The 16,068-nt window shown below is 49.0% G+C and overlaps 1 protein-coding gene across 2 annotated transcripts; it reads right to left on the reverse strand.

Moving 5' to 3' along the window:
* Positions 1-3: 3 nt before the first annotated feature.
* On the reverse strand, positions 4-14,063 carry LOC148542353 (uncharacterized). 2 transcript variants are annotated; one of them, XM_088470488.1, is made up of 8 exons: positions 13,985-14,063; positions 12,135-12,260; positions 8,537-8,695; positions 7,934-8,034; positions 3,604-3,763; positions 2,979-3,071; positions 2,743-2,852; positions 4-166 (listed from the first exon to the last, which is right to left on the reverse strand). In XM_088470488.1, the coding sequence occupies exons 1-8, from the start codon at positions 14,007-14,009 to the stop codon at positions 86-88; spliced, it is 855 nt and encodes a 284-aa protein (XP_088326614.1). In that variant the 5' UTR covers positions 14,010-14,063; the 3' UTR covers positions 4-85. The 2 variants fall into 2 exon arrangements, with proteins under 2 accessions (XP_088326614.1, XP_088326605.1); XM_088470479.1 differs by having other exon boundaries at positions 12,135-12,281; positions 13,985-14,055.
* Between the last annotated feature and the right edge of the window lie 2,005 nt (positions 14,064-16,068).

Consider the following 16,068-nt stretch of genomic DNA (forward strand, 5'->3'; position numbering starts at 1 on the left):
TTATTTATTTTATTACCATGATTAAGGACTTTTCTGGTCCATAGAGTGATGTCGTATCCAAGTCGATAAGAGGTTACCGTGAGTATCATAACATAGCGGCCAGGTCTTCCCGGTAATTTATCATCAGGTCAAAGAGCCGTCCCACGGTTGCCTCGCTCACCTTCACCTGCAGATGGAGAGTTACGGTTAGAGAGGTGCCGCCCGCCTGACCACAGCGCTAATGGGGTGGAGGAAATATATGTAGCCGGGAGACCTATTATTATATAGCTGAATATCGATACTTCAGGGATGTGATGTCAGCTGCAATGGAGCTTATTCAGACCCACTCGCTAGATGCGTTCGCTCGCTCCCTGCGAATGCAAATCCAGCACACGCCCCGCAAGTGAAGCGATCGTACGCCAAGGCATTAGCACGCCCACTATGTCTTGGCGTGCGATCGCTTTGTGTATGCAGGCGCCCACCAGCCATTCATAAGACGCCCACATGCGCACGTCATCTCCTGGAAGTGCATGAAAACATTGGTACATCGAGCACCATCGGATGTGATCGCAGCACTTGAGGTTGACTATACCCTGCCGCAAGCACTGCGAGCATTTGAGAGTGAAATCCCACCAAGCGACGTGTACTATGACGCTGCCTTTTAATTATGCTCGTCTCTGAAGCGGCGGTTAAGTTCATAAGCACGCCTGCGTTCGCACCTCCACTCCCCCGTTACTAGTGGCCGCCCCTGTTACCACCCACAAACGGCCTCTCCTGTCACTCACTCTGCTGGGCTGTCAATGCGCAGCGAGCGAACACATCCCGGTCTCTCGTACTTGTTCACGCACGCGCATTGTGAAACATGCGCAGAAGAGCGACTATCGGCCACCAACGAGCGCAAGTGGGTCTGAATCAGGCCCAAAGTGTGAAATAGCGCATGTAGCTTTTACTCTTCACTTGGAAGCTTTCCTAAAACCCAATAAGTAGCGTCTCCACCGGATTAAACATTTCAGATCTCTTGGGGTAATTGAACATTATCCAGATAATGAGTCCATTATCCACATAGTGGTAAGTGAGCATGGCGGGGCTCGTTTATAAACTGTAGGGGGAAAAAAAAGCAGGACGCAGCACCGTAATGTAATTCTTTTTGTGTGAATGCACCTATAGAACTGCCCCGGCCATACATAGGTGCGCACAGCGTTCTGGATTCCTCGTACCATCACAGAAGATCAGTCTGATTTTTTTATTTTTGCGATATCGTCTGAAAATGCGCAGTCTATATAGAGGCCGCTACGGCTCCAGTACCGCCCCCTTCAACTGTTTTATCTTACAATATTGCTTGTTTACGTCTTAAATTAGGTGAGGGGACACAGGGGATTTCATCTATATCATTTCTCTAAATGCCTATATTACATTTGTAGGATTGCACGTGCCCGTTCTCTGGGCCTGATTCAGACTCTGTCACAAGCGCTGAGCGCTCGCAACCGGGTCGATGGTGGCCCAGAGCACATGCGCACGACGGAGCTGGCTCCGTCGTGCGCATAAGCGAGACCCGGATAGCGACGGGCAAACCGTCGCTCCGGGTCTCCTACCAAAGGGGTCGTGCTGTCGATGTTGAGTGACAGCTCGCCCCCTTTGGTGGGCGGGCCGGGGGAGTGGCTGCCCAAACAGGCGTTCCCATGTGAACGCCTCCGTTTGGGGAGCGGTCCCACTGACATCACGAGTGATGTCAGTGGGGAGAGATTTCGGCTCTGTTAGAGCCGAAATCTCTCTGTGGCTTGCGGCCACGAGACCCTACCACAAGGGTCTCGTCGCAAGCCCGATGGTCGCGATTGTCTTGACCATCGCGACCATCTTCCTGGCCGCTCGCTATAGCTGTGGGTGGTCACCCACAGCTATGCGAGCGACCAGGAGGCCGCTCTAAAAAGAAAAAAAAAAAAAGACTGGCCCTTATTCAGAGTGAGCGCTCTGTCAGAGCGTCCGGCTCTGAATCAGGCCCTCTGTTTCCTCCGGTTCTTTCCACCCCTTTTTGGGACTGATTCAGATTTTAATGCAAGTCGGACCCAATTTACTCTCACTATGCGCATGGCACTAAAGGCAGATATTTGCCCTATGAGGAGACGCAGGTATCTATGCGGCTGTACCGGCCCTATCCATGCGCTTGTTCATACAACCATCATTAATCATTATCAGCGCGCACTAGTAACCGCACTATGCTTAATGCTAGAGGTCATGCTCTGAAATCCAGATTCATTTCTGCATATTTGCTCTCCCCAAACGTAGCCTACGTGTGAACGACCATTAACACCCAGTTATGTCCATTCAGCCGCACTTGGTATCAACCGTAGACCTGAGCTGTGGCCCATGCGCAGTGCTAAAGACCACAAGATATGTCCGATCTGTGTGCAGCTCGGAATAAGCCCCTTTGTGAGGAACAAAACAGCGTTGCAGTCACCTATTATGCAACGAATGACCCCACCCCCCGCCTCCCTCATGTGTCTTTGTGATGGCACTGGTTCCTACCTAGCCAAGGCTTCATATTTGTTCGGCCCACAAAATGGCTGACAGAGTGATGTCATGTGAACCCTAGTGGATAGGCTGCATTATCTTCATCAGTTCACCTCCCGGAATGGCCGCCAGGCAAGTGGTGCCCTTTACATACTGGGACTAGTGGACACGTTCGCTAACGCTTAAATATAATTGACCTCCTGTCTAGGCTGTCCCTGTTTTCTGTTTTGCTTGCACAGTGCGATGGCTCATTACCTGCCAGGCTCTCAATACCACCTCTGCTGGGTTTCTCTCTCTTTCTTGCCACAAGTCAACATATCCGCGGGGGATGTTTATTTCCTGAGCCAGCAGCCGCCAGTCATGTCCTGTAGAGGAAACCATATTTTATTATGGGGGAGCAGGGTTGGCATCTTTTTTTTTTTTTTTTCCAGTTCGGTGCCCTCCATAAAAGGCAGTTTCCAAACAGGAAGCACTATGGCGTCACATCATACCTTCAGGATGAGAAATGCTGAGCGCCGTTGTCAATGGCACCCACAGAGAAGGAACGATGTCTCTTATCAAATGCTCTTCCGCCAACACTGGACCTATAAATCCACATGGAAGCAATGAGATTTAACAAGATGGCACCATATGGACCTTGGGTTTTTTGTTTTATTTATCTGCTAGGACACTGATTAACGCTAACTCACTGCCCTCACAGTGCTGAGGCAGCCATTTTGTGGTCAGATTCCATCTTCATGACTAGACAGCCTATCAATTTACTAGGAACTGGTGACATCACTGAGGTACTTTGTGACGCACTAAAGTCAATAGTTCCTCTAGGACAAATCGTCTCCATTCATTAGGATGGTTGGTTTAGCCTACAAAATGGCTGCCTCTTCTGTTTGGGTATCTTAGGGGTCTGCTTAAGTTAGGGTTATATCTCACTTTTTTTTTAATTCATTGAGGACTACGGACCATTTATTTATGGCCTGATCGAGGCTATTTTTATATTGTGCCCATATTTATATTTCATTTTGTGTTTTCTAGTGTTACCCAATTACTTCTGGGCAGCAGAGAATGCAGGACGGTTATACGTTGCCCCCTAGATCAGAGTATTGTCAGAATGATTCTCACCCAGCCAGCGGAGGGCGTTTTCCTCTTTGTGCATGGCTTTTACCACATCCTCTCTGCCCACACTCTTCAGCTTCTGGGTGAGTTCCCGTAGATGGTGATGAGAACCTGGCTCCCGCTGGAAGGTCGCTAAGCAATCCCTGACCTGCAGGGGGCGGGAGGTCTGTGGGAGACAGTTATATGTTCAGGTAATTGGAGAGAATTGAGCTGAGCCATACGAGTGATAGTGTTACAGACTGGATAATGTGGACTATGCAGCAATAACACTGGATAATGTGGACTATACTAGCGCTGGGAGGGAGACACTGGCTTGGGCGAACACTGGCAGGCGAATGCAGTGCATTACAGGGGAAAAGTTGAGCGCTGGGAGGTGCATGTAGTGTATTAGAGCGGAGACAAACACTGGGAGTTGCATACTGTATTAGAGGGAACAAACGCAGGGAGGTGCAGTAGAGGGGAAGGTTGAGCACTGGGAGGTGCATGCAGTGCTTTAGAGGGGGAAGTTGAGCACTGGGAGGTGCATGCAGTGCATTAGAAGGGGGAACAAACACTGGGAGGTGCATACTGTATTAGAGGGAACAAATGCAGGGAGGTGCAGTAGAGGGGAAGGTTGAGCACTGGGAGGTTCATGCAGTGCTTTAGAGGGGGAAGTTGAGCACTGGGAGGTGCATGCAGTGCTTTAGAAGGGGGAACAAACACTGGGAGGTGCATGCAGTGCATTAGAAGGGGGAAGAAACACGGGGAGGTGCATGCAGTGCATTAGCGGGGAAAGTTGAGCACTGGGAGGTGCACGCAGTGTATTAGAAGGGGGAAGAAACACTGGGAGGTGAATGCAGTGCATTAGCGGGGAAAGTTGAGCACTGGGAGGTGCACGCAGTGTATTAGAAGGGGGAAGAAACACTGGGAGGTGAATGCAGTGCATTAGAGGGGGAACAAACACTGGGAGGTGCATGCAGTGCATTAGCGGGGAAAGTTGAGCACTGGGAGGTGCACGCAGTGTATTAGAAGGGGGAAGAAACACTGGGAGGTGCACGCAGTGTATTAGAAGGGGGAAGAAACACTGGGAGGTGCACGCAGTGTATTAGAAGGGGGAAGAAACACTGGGAGGTGCATGCAGTGCATTAGAGGGGGAAGAAACACTGGGAGGAGCACGCAGTGTATTAGAGGGGAAAGTTGAGCACTGGGAGGTGCACGCAGTGCATTAGAGGGGAAAGTTGAGCACTGGGAGGAGCACGCAGTGTATTAGAGGGGAAAGTTGAGCACTGGGAGGAGCACGCAGTGTATTAGAGGGGAAAGTTGAGCACTGGGAGGCGCACACAGTGTATTAGGGGAAAGTTGTGCACTGGGAGGAGCACGCAGTGTATTAGAGGGGAAAGTTGAGCACTGGGAGGAGCACGCAGGGCATTAGAGGGGAAAGTTGAGCACTGGGAGGAGCACGCAGTGCATTAGAGGGGAAGTTGAGCACTGGGAGGAGCACGCAGTGTATTAGAGGGGAAAGTTGAGCACTGGGAGGAGCACGCAGAGTATTAGAGGGGAAGTTGAGCACTGGGAGGAGCACGCAGTGTATTAGAGGGGAAAGTGGAGCACTGGGAGGAGCACGCAGTGTATTAGAGGGGAAAGTGGAGCACTGGGAGGAGCACGCAGTGTATTAGAGGGGAAAGTGGAGCACTGGGAGGCGCACGCAGTGTATTAGAGGGGAAAGTGGAGCACTGGGAGGTGCATGCAGTGTATTAGAGGGGAAGGTGGAGCACTGGGAGGCGCACGCAGTGTATTAGAGGGGAAAGTGGAGCACTGGGAGGTGCACGCAGTGTATTAGAGGGGAAAGTTGAGCACTGGGAGGTGCACGCAGTGTATTAGAGGGAAAGTTGAGCACTGGGAGGCGCACGCAGTGTATTAGGGGAAAGTTGAGCACTGGGAGGCGCACGCAGTGTATTAGAGGGGAAAGTGGAGCACTGGGAGGTGCACGCAGTGTATTAGAGGGGAAAGTTGAGCACTGGGAGGTGCACGCAGTGTATTAGAGGGGAAAGTGGAGCACTGGGAGGCGCACGCAGTGTATTAGAGGGGAAAGTGGAGCACTGGGAGGTGCACGCAGTGTATTAGAGGGGAAAGTGGAGCACTGGGAGGTGCACGCAGTGTATTAGAGGGGAAAGTGGAGCACTGGGAGGCGCACGCAGTGTATTAGAGGGGAAAGTGGAGCACTGGGAGGTGCATGCAGTGTATTAGAGGGGAAAGTGGAGCACTGGGAGGCGCACGCAGTGTATTAGAGGGGAAAGTGGAGCACTGGGAGGTGCATGCAGTGTATTAGAGGGGAAAGTGGAGCACTGGGAGGCGCACGCAGTGTATTAGAGGGGAAAGTGGAGCACTGGGAGGTGCACGCAGTGTATTAGAGGGAAAGTTGAGCACTGGGAGGCGCACGCAGTGTATTAGGGGAAAGTTGAGCACTTGGAGGCGCACGCAGTGTATTAGAGGGAAAATTGAGCACTTGGAGGCGCACGCAGTGTATTAGAGGGGAAAGTTGAGCACTTGGAGGCGCACGCAGTGTATTAGAGGGTAAAGTTGAGCACTGGGAGGAGCACGTAGTGTATTAGAGGGGAAAGTTGAGCACTGGGAGGAACACGTAGTGCATTAGAGGGGAAAGTTGAGCACTGGGAGGAGCACGCAGTGCATTGGAGGGGAAAGTTGAGCACTGGGAGGAGCAGGCAGTGTATTAGAGGGGGAAGTTGAGCACTGGGAGGTGAATGCAGGTCATTAGAAGGGGGAACAAACACTGGGAGGTGCACACAGTGCATTAGAGGGGAAGTTGAGCACTGGGAGGCGCACGCAGTGTATTAGAGGGGAAAGTTGAGCACTGGGAGGCGCACGCAGTGTATTAGAGGGGAAAGTTGAGCACTGGGAGGCGCACGCAGTGTATTAGAGGGGAAAGTTGAGCACTGGGAGGCGCACACAGTGCATTAGAGGGGAGAGTTGAGCACTGGGAGGCGCACGCAGTGCATTAGAGGGGAAAGTTGAGCACTGGAAGGCGCACGCAGTGCATTAGAGGGGAAAGTTGAGCACTGGGAGGCGCACGCAGTGCATTAGAGGGGAAGGTTGAGCACTGGGAGGCGCATGCAGTGTATTAGAGCGGAGACAAACACGGAGTTGCATACTGTGTATTAGAGGGGGAATAAATGCAGGTAGGTGCAGTAGAGGCGGGACAAACACTGTGATGCGCATTAGAGGGGGAAGTTGAGCACTGGTAGGTGAATGCAGTGCATCAGAAGGGGGGACTAACACTGGGAGGTGAATGCAGTGCATTAGAAGGGGGAACAAACACTGGGAGGCGCACGCAGTGCATTAGAGGGGAAAGTTGAGCACTGGGAGGAGCACGCAGTGCATTAGAAGGGGGAACAAACACTGGGAGGTGCACACAGTGCATTAGAGGGGAAGTTGAGCACTGGGAGGCGCACGCAGTGTATTAGAGGGGAAAGTTGAGCACTGGGAGGCGCACGCAGTGTATTAGAGGGGAAAGTTGAGCACTGGGAGGCGCACGCAGTGTATTAGAGGGGAAAGTTGAGCACTGGGAGGCGCACGCAGTGTATTAGAGGGGAAAGTGGAGCACTGGGAGGCGCACGCAGTGTATTAGAGGGGAAAGTTGAGCACTGGGAGGCGCACGCAGTGCATTAGAGGGAAAAGTTGAGCACTGGGAGGAGCACGCAGTGTATTAGAGGGGAAAGTTGAGCACTGGGAGGCGCACGCAGTGTATTAGAGGGAAAAGTTGAGCACTGGGAGGCGCCCGCAGTGTATTACAGGGGAAAGTTGAGCACTGGGAGGCGCACGCAGTGCAGTAGGGACTTTTTGCAACATTTGGTTGGATTCTAAAGACTGCAGAAATGGCACATGAGATCGTTGTCTTGGGGTGATGGGCTTTTTGCTTTTAATTTATATATTATAAGCAATTTAGGGTTTCAGGTTTCCCGTATATTCTAATGGATACTGAAACGTGTTGCGTAATATATGTTATTTATATAATATGATATAGTTTGATGTTTCAGTGGATGATTTGACCAGACCCCCAACCCTGAAGACAAATGCAAGGTGTGATCTGCCATAGAGGCTATAGTCCCGGGTAATGATTGTAGTGCATCAGAGGAGGACGGCTGACCCCGTATAGATGTATGGGCCCGGAAAGTAGGAGTGGGAAGTGTCCAGGACGGGAATACAAAGAACATAAAATGCAACTTACTGTATATTTTAGTTGCTAAACACTTTAGGAGCAGGACATGTCAAAGGAGCAGATGCTAGGAGTCATTAATAGGTGTCTCAAAGCAGATGGTGAAGACTAAGTAGCACTTACCGCTGGGGGTCCAACCAGCGGAACTAGGACCCTCGCTTCCTCAGGGCTGAAATCAGGGAGACTGCCAAAGGTAGAAAGAACTTCTTGGGACCACTGAAAACCTGTAAATAGAGTATTAGTATAGTGGTCATGAATCCCTATTAAAAGATAACAGGGTCATCGCTTTACATCTTGGGTTCACAGAAACACCGCATGGAAATCTTCACCCATCGCTATATTTCCCCACTGTGCCCAACACTGATGGGAATATTACTTTTGCCTAAAAATGGCTGGTACAGAAAGTTCCCCAATGATGTCACAAGTGCCTTGCTAACGGCTCAATATTGGTTCAGGTCAGGGGAATGAATATTGGCGTTGCAAGCAGGGTGCATTTATAAAGGTACTGTAATAATTGATGGTACGAAAAGTGTTACCCTTTGATACACTTCTATATGAAAAGTGAGGACATGAAATCTCATTGTTTGTAACCAACTCAGTTTATACCGAAAGTTGCGGCACAATCTGAAAACTAATTTCACATAATGGGGAAAGAGGACTACTTATCAAAAGATGGAAAATCCTCCTGTAAATGTTATTTCATCCATTTTTAGCCATGGGTCCTACCTGGTCCAGAAGGAAGGATAGAGGCGGAAATTTGCAGATCTAACGTTTCTGGATCAGAATAAGTTTCCTCAGAACGCAGTGTTTTACAGTAAGTATCATAGTTCATTGTGGCTCCCGGTTGTGTTTCATCATCTTCTACTGGTCCCCATCTCTCTGTAACTGAAAATCTATCTTGGTTATCACATGGAAACATGACAAAAGGGCAACAGAGCATCTAAAGGTTCTTTTTAAGAGGCATCTGAAAATGATGTGTGAGGATATGCAAGTCTCACTCTTTGATACAACAATTACACAACTAAATCTAGGAAGCAAGTTCTTATCTAGTCAACCTTCGGCTTGTCTATGTCTCATGATTCTTTCTGTACAGACCAGTGTCCTTAGTAAACGCTCATTCTTTGAGTGATTCCCCAACCTCAATTCTCATTTCTCTTTCCTGATGAAAACAAGACAGTCTGACATACGTCCTGTACAGAACAAGAGCATTTCTAGGGATATTCCCTTCTGTGCCAATGGTTTCACAACCATTTCCAATACACAAATGGTCTTCAGTCTTATCCTACATTTTCATGGGACCTTTTTTCCTCCTCCAAAGGCATTTCCAGTAGCTCTCCAAGTCATGTAATAAGCTTAACACACAATGTGGCTTTTACGGTTTAAGACTTATTGGCCCGCCTTACCTCACAACATCCCACCCACTGCAGTCATTGGTAAAGCTTGATGTGAAATGTGTTATGACGCTGGGTTCTGTCCATGGCCCCTGTTTGCCCTGCCTCAGGGGAGATTCCCAGACACTTACGGGACGTCCGGCAAATCACCCATTATTTTTGGAGCCTCCCAGACATTCTGGGAGAGTCAACAAATATGGTGTAAATTATATCACTATTTTAGGTTAGATGTGGGAGATACACCGAGCTGTATAGACTAGGGCAGAGATTGTCAACCTTTTTCAGCTCATGGCGCACTGAAAAGGTGCTATAATTGCCAAGACACACCATCTTTTTTTTTTTTTTTTTTTTTTTCATAGAGATTTTCTTTAATTATGGTGCCCACAGTTCACATGGTGCCACACTGTAGTGCCCCCAGTTCATATTAAGCCACACTGTAGTGCTCCCAGTTCATATTAAGCCACACTGTAGTGCTCCCAGTTCACATTTTACCACATTGTAGTGCCCCCCAGTTAACATTCCACATTGTAGTACCCCCAGATCGCATTATGCCACACAGTGCTCACAGGTCACATTGTCACACTGCAGTTTCCCCAGGTCACATTGTCACACTGAAGTACCCCCAGTTCACATTATGCCACATTGTAGCACCCCCAGTTCACATTATGCCATATTGTAGTACCCCCAATTCCACATTGTAGTGCCCCAAGTCCCCATTCCACATTGTAGTACCCCCAGGTCAAATTCCACATTGTAGTACCACCAGATCACATTATGGGAGAGATGTATTATAGCGGCACAGATCTTAATTGCCAGAGTGGGGGAGTGCCTAGTCATGATGCGCTGTGTCTCACCTCCCGGCCAGCTCCACTGGGCATGCACGGGATCTCGCAAGCATCGCAAGATCGTTCAGCCCAGTCGCCGCCGCAGCCTGTGACAGTGCTGTCCCCTGCTGTGGTGGTAGGGCAATGACAGCTGCAGCTCTCGAAATCGAAAGCTGCAGCTATCTGAATGGTCAGTGACACTGACCGTTCATACATTGCCTAGCATATTGGTGCGCTATCTAGTAGATAGCAGAGCCGATAATGTCAGTGGTGCATAGTGCCCCTATCATTTAGCACACATCTCATTAATACATGGAGGATAAGTGGTATCAGCAGCACATAACATGTGCTGATACCTCTAATCCCCCTAATGTACTTCCATACATCTCCTATGTACACAGTGCCCCCAGTTCACATTATGCCACACATTGCCCCCAGTTCATGTGCTAAACTGTAGTGCCTTCAATTCACATTATGCCACACAGTGCCGACCAGTTCACATTATGCCACACCGTGCCCCCAGTTCACATTAAGTTCTGAAATGCTACTATAACCAATGTGGGGCTGTAAAATGTCAGTTGAAAAAAAAAAAAAATGTCTAAGGCAGGGGTTCCCAACCACCATCCTCAAGGCACACCAATGCTGCCCATCCACTAGGCGATTAAACCTAGCGATGGCGTGATAACGACGGTCGTTATCGCTCCATCGCTTGGTAATCACTTGCAAATTGGGCAGTAAAAGGCTAAAAACGACCAGCGATGCGCGCGCCCGCTGGTCGTTTTTAACATCTATCATCGCCCGAACATGACGGTCAACCTGACGACTGCCGTCAGGTTGCCATGTTCAGGGATGAACCCGCCACCATATAGCAGAGTGCCAAGAGCGCTGTTACTCACCTGTCTAGACGCTGCTGCCATGGAATGTCCGCTGCTGGTAGCCGCTGAGGAGGGGGTCCTGCAGCCTGCCGGAGACCAGTGCCCTGCTGACTCTGCCGGTCACCGCCGAGGACCCGGAAGGAAAACCTCTCCAGACTTCTTCCCGCGGGAGACGACGGCGTCGTAATTGTGCCGTCGTCCCCGCATCGTTAAATGGATGGGCAGCTTAAAACTGCATACACACGTAAAGATTTTCTGTCCAACCATCCAACTAGTTGATTGGTTGGAATGAAAATCTGGTAAGGTATGAAAGCAAATGACAATCAGCAATTTGCTCCCAAACGCTGGAAAATGGACAAAAACTGTTGTTTGACCAAATTGTTTAGATCAAACATTTAACAAACTTGTCTGACGCCATTTTCATCTGTTTCTGGCATTTAGGAGCAAATTGCTGATCATCAGTTACTCCCATACGTTACCAGATTTTCATTCCAACCAATCAACTAGTTGGATGGTTGGACAGAATATCTTACGTGTGTACCCAGCTTTATGCAGTCAGAAATCGTTCAGTCGTTCAAATCGATCAAACCGTTGAATCGTTCATCTGACCGTGTGTATGCACCATTAGTGTGCCTTGAGGACTGAGGTTGGGAAACACTGGTCTAAAGTGTATTCTATAAAAATGTATTATTGCGGCATTAGCTGAACCACAGCCATGTTCTGTTTAGCATAACAAGAGTAAAAGTGGCAGAAAAGTTTAAATATAATATTACAAACCTAATTGTTTTGGAACCGTCTTACAACAGGTCCTAGTCTGCCCCCAATCCGACCCTCTTCCCACCCTACTATACTTATCCCCGTTACCAGCGCAACAATCCTGCTCTCCTCTCCCGGTGACCTGTCCTGTCCACGTTGCCCCAGTGGCAGCCCAAACCCTCACTGCACATGACCGAGACGGGACTGGCCACTGTCCTTTATTACAGTATATAGATATTGAGTACCAAAAAAAAAAGACAATTCCAGTTAAAAGTTACAGCCAATCAAAATACAGTATCTACTGGCCACAAAGTGCCCAAGTGATGTCACAGATAACTAATGCACCTATTGGCTCAGGCCACAATATATACCTGCAATAGAGGGCACTCAGAACCATAGGCTTTGCTGGCTCATCCACCCCCCACCCCACATGTAGACAAACCCATGTAAATTATGTTTATTCAGAAATGGGTCTTACCAGGCTCTGGGAGTGAAATCTGCAAGGCTGACAAACAGCTGATACTGGTTGTATCGTCATGTTCCATAGGTCCTGTCATGGCGGCTCCATGTTGTGTCTCGTGGTCCTCCACCGGGTCCAGTCTCCCTGCCGCAGAATATGAAAGGTCTAGGAATATGTTTATGATGAAGCCGAAGGGGATAGTCCAACCAATAATAATGAAGAGTTGTGTAGAGAAGATGAGGGTTGGAGTAGTCCAGACAGTACTAAAGGGTAGAGCTCTAGCTCAGGTGGACCACAGTACTGATACAATTGGCACAGGCAATAAGGACAGCCCCATGTCCCCTTACTCATCATTAATTTAAGCTATAAATAAGATGAAACTGAGCAGTATTATGGGAAATAACCTGAAGAAATTTAAATCAATAAACGGGGTCTTCTAATAGTGCGAGGAGGCGACATTTCCATGTTGTATGGTTCAGCTCTACATATCCGCCTTTCCACTGCGAGGCCTATCCAATCACAATGGTGCAAAGCCACGGTATGTAGCGGTGCCCATGGACTGTGCTCTGTAAACAGCCGCCACTGACTTCTGTATAGGCTTGTCCATGGTCAATGGTTTTAAACCATCAGTTAAGCTGGGTACACATCAGACGATCAGCAAACGATGCGATAGTCGTCCATATTTCCCTCGAACTCCCTGACAAACGATATATAGTGCATACACGCTGCGCAATCTTCCAAACGACCGAACGATATATCTCGCATCGTTTTGTGGATAGATCGTTAACTGTATAAAGTTAACATATCGCCTGGTCGTCCGATTTGCGGGAAATTGTTAACGAGATTGTCAGATTGAGCTGCATGTAGGGGCGACCTGAAGATGAGATGGACGATGCCGCTGGAGCGCGCATAGGGCCTGATTCAGACCCGGACGCTATTTGCGGCCGCTCGCTGGCTAAAAGGGGCCGGCTATCCTGTGCTCGCACTGCGTCGCGTAAAACTGCCCACTAAGTAATAGTGAGCGGCCGCTCTATGCGCTCGCACCTGTATAAAGATGCCCCTTTGCCACTCGCAACACACGTCATCTCCGGCAGTTTTAGGATTAATCGGGAACATCGAGAGCCATCGGAGCTGCTCGCAGTGCATGTGGTAGCCTCTTCCACCACAACATTGCGAGCAGTTCAGGCTAAAATACAACCCAGTCACGTGTGTAATGACGCTACTTTGCTAATTATGCACACCCATTAAACGCCATTCTGACGGTCGGGCACGCCTGCGTTTGCACATCCACACCCCCGTTTACAAGCACCTATCCCTGTTACCACCCACAAACGGCACTATCTGTCACTCAAAATAGTGGCCCGACTGCGGGCTACGGGCGAGCACTTTCCCATCGCAATGACTGGTTCGCGCGCGCGCATTGCGACTCATACACATGCGCAGTTTGCGAAAAATCACTCAATGCGACCGAGCGCAGCATAGCGCCCGGGTCTGAATCAGGCCCATAGTGCGTACAAACATGACAATTTGAACGATTTGTCGTTCCAAACCGTCAGGATTGGCCAAATGGTTCAAAAAAATCGTCTAATCTGTACCCAGCTTTAGAAACCACTGATGGTTGAGCCATAGCCAATCCTCGTTCAGTACCGAACAGCCCACCATGACTGGTCCTAGTAGGTCCTTCTACAACCTCAACTTCCTCTCCCAGTCATCTCCCTTCTGAATAAATGTCTGATAAGGAAGTTGAAGATGTTCTATCAACACAGAATAAAGCACATACACATAGGAGAAGATAAGGGTCTGAAAAGCAGAGAAATATGGTGGTGCTTCATATGGGCAGTTTGCCATGTTGCTAGAAGGTCATTTACCTGGTTGAGGATGCAAATCCTTCATGTTTGTACTTTGGAGCCTTGGCTAGCCTGCGATTCCTTTCTTGTTCCTTTCAGTATTGAAAGTGAAAGACTCCAAAGCAGGAAACTCTAAAGTGAAAGGAACACGGGCTGGTGTGCTCTATACAAACACGCTGACACCTGAACATCCACATAAACAGTAGGGAACTGGTGGTGCACATGTATCACAGAGGAGCTACTGGTGCACGGCGCTGCCTACATATTGTGGTGCCTTATAAATAAAGATGAATAATAGGAGGGCTGTCAGTGTTATCACTATTTAGCTTATACGAAGCATAAACAGGGGTGTAGGTACCATGGGCGTGATCCAGAGACGAGCACAGTGCCGATAATTAAGCAGTTGAGCGATGTTTTGCTACTGTGCATGTGCGAAAAGTCTAGACAGCCGTTACTGCGCATATGCAAAACAATGCCTTCGATGTCATTCGCAGTTGTGGACGGTATTGCTAACACTTGGGCAGGGGTTTGCGATTCCTCGTCGTATCAGGGTGGAGACTGGGAGGGGACCGTGCCATGGGCGTGTTAGGGGAGTGTCATGGGCGTATCTTCCCTATCACAAATTCGCAGTTTCCGAGGCCATGGTTAGTTGGATGAGAGGACTAGGCTACTGCAAAGGTCAATGGTGCGACCAATGTTACATCGATGTTGGTGTGTTTACAATCTCCATCGCAAATGCACAGACCACGCAGTCTGAGAGTGGGCTTCTCGCCGCTGAGATTAGCATTTGCATATTCCCACAACCGATATTGCGAGAGTGTCTGTGAGCGCAGCTGCATTACCTGCCATCTCTGAATCCGGCTCCATATCAGAAAACGAAGCACTTGCCAAGGACAGGATAGTTTATAACAAATATAAAATGTTACTTTTTCACTTTGTAATTTTTTTTATTTTCCAACCCCATACTTTTTCCAGTATAATAAGTAATGGAGGAGGGGGTGTTGGACAGTGGGGGACTAGTATGTGGGGTACACAATTTGTAATTTAGGATCTAGTCACACATAATATCTGAGATACCTGTAATCACCGCCCTGAGGATTACTGCATAGCCAGAGATTTGCTGGGAAGTCGTTTGATAAAATAACAAGAGATGATTCCTGTTCATCTCCTTCATTTATTCATTTCTTCATATTTCCATATACAAATGTTCTTCCATGTTTTTTTTTATTCATCGTTAATATTATGCGGCACCGCACCAGAATTTAAGTGTATAAACATTAGTGCATGAGCCCCCCCATAATCATCAGCGTGTACCTTGCACCTGTAGGGGAAGCAGCTGCAGCAGATATGCCTCCTAAGAGGCACCTCCTTCCTCCATCTAGCACCTTCGTCCTCCCTCTAGCACCTCCGTCCTCCCTCTAGCACCTCCTTCCACGCTCTAGCACCTCCGTCTTCCCTCTAGCACCTCCTTCCACCCTCTAGCACCTCCGTCTTCCCTCTAGCACCTCCTTCCATCCTCTAGCACCTCCGTCCTCCCTCTAGCACCTCCTTCCTCCCTCTAGCACCTCTTTCCACCCTCTAGCACCTCCGTCCTCCCTCTAGCACCTCCTTCCACCCTCTAGCACCTACGTCCTCCCTCTAGCACCTCCTTCCACTCTCTAGCACCTCCATCCTCCCTCTAGCACCTCCATCCTCTCTAGCACCTCCGTCCTCCCTCTAGCACCTCCTTCCTCCCTCTAGCACCTCCATCCTCCCTCTAGCACCTCCTTCCACTCTCTAGCACCTCTGTCCCCCCTCTACATAGGTCGGATGGTGCAGAGAACACTGTACTCAGGCTACACTAGCACCTGCCCCATCCCTCCCCCATTCTGCCGTTCTAAGCGTAGAGAGGCAAAATGTGCATACATGTCTAAGTCTACTTATGCACTTACCCTTACCCAGTATGGAAAAACACATCAGTATTTGGGGCAAATGTACTAAGCCTTGGAGAGACATAAAGTACAAACCAGTCAGTTCCTGTCATTTTTCAAACACAGCCTGTAAAGTCAGTTAGGAGCTAATTGGTTGGTACTTTATTGCCGTTCACTTTATCTCATCCCAAGGCT

Source organism: Taudactylus pleione, unplaced genomic scaffold (assembly GCF_031769625.1).
Source record: "Taudactylus pleione unplaced genomic scaffold, aTauple2 ptg000013l, whole genome shotgun sequence".
In the NCBI taxonomy this organism is placed as follows: Eukaryota; Metazoa; Chordata; class Amphibia; order Anura; family Myobatrachidae; genus Taudactylus; species Taudactylus pleione.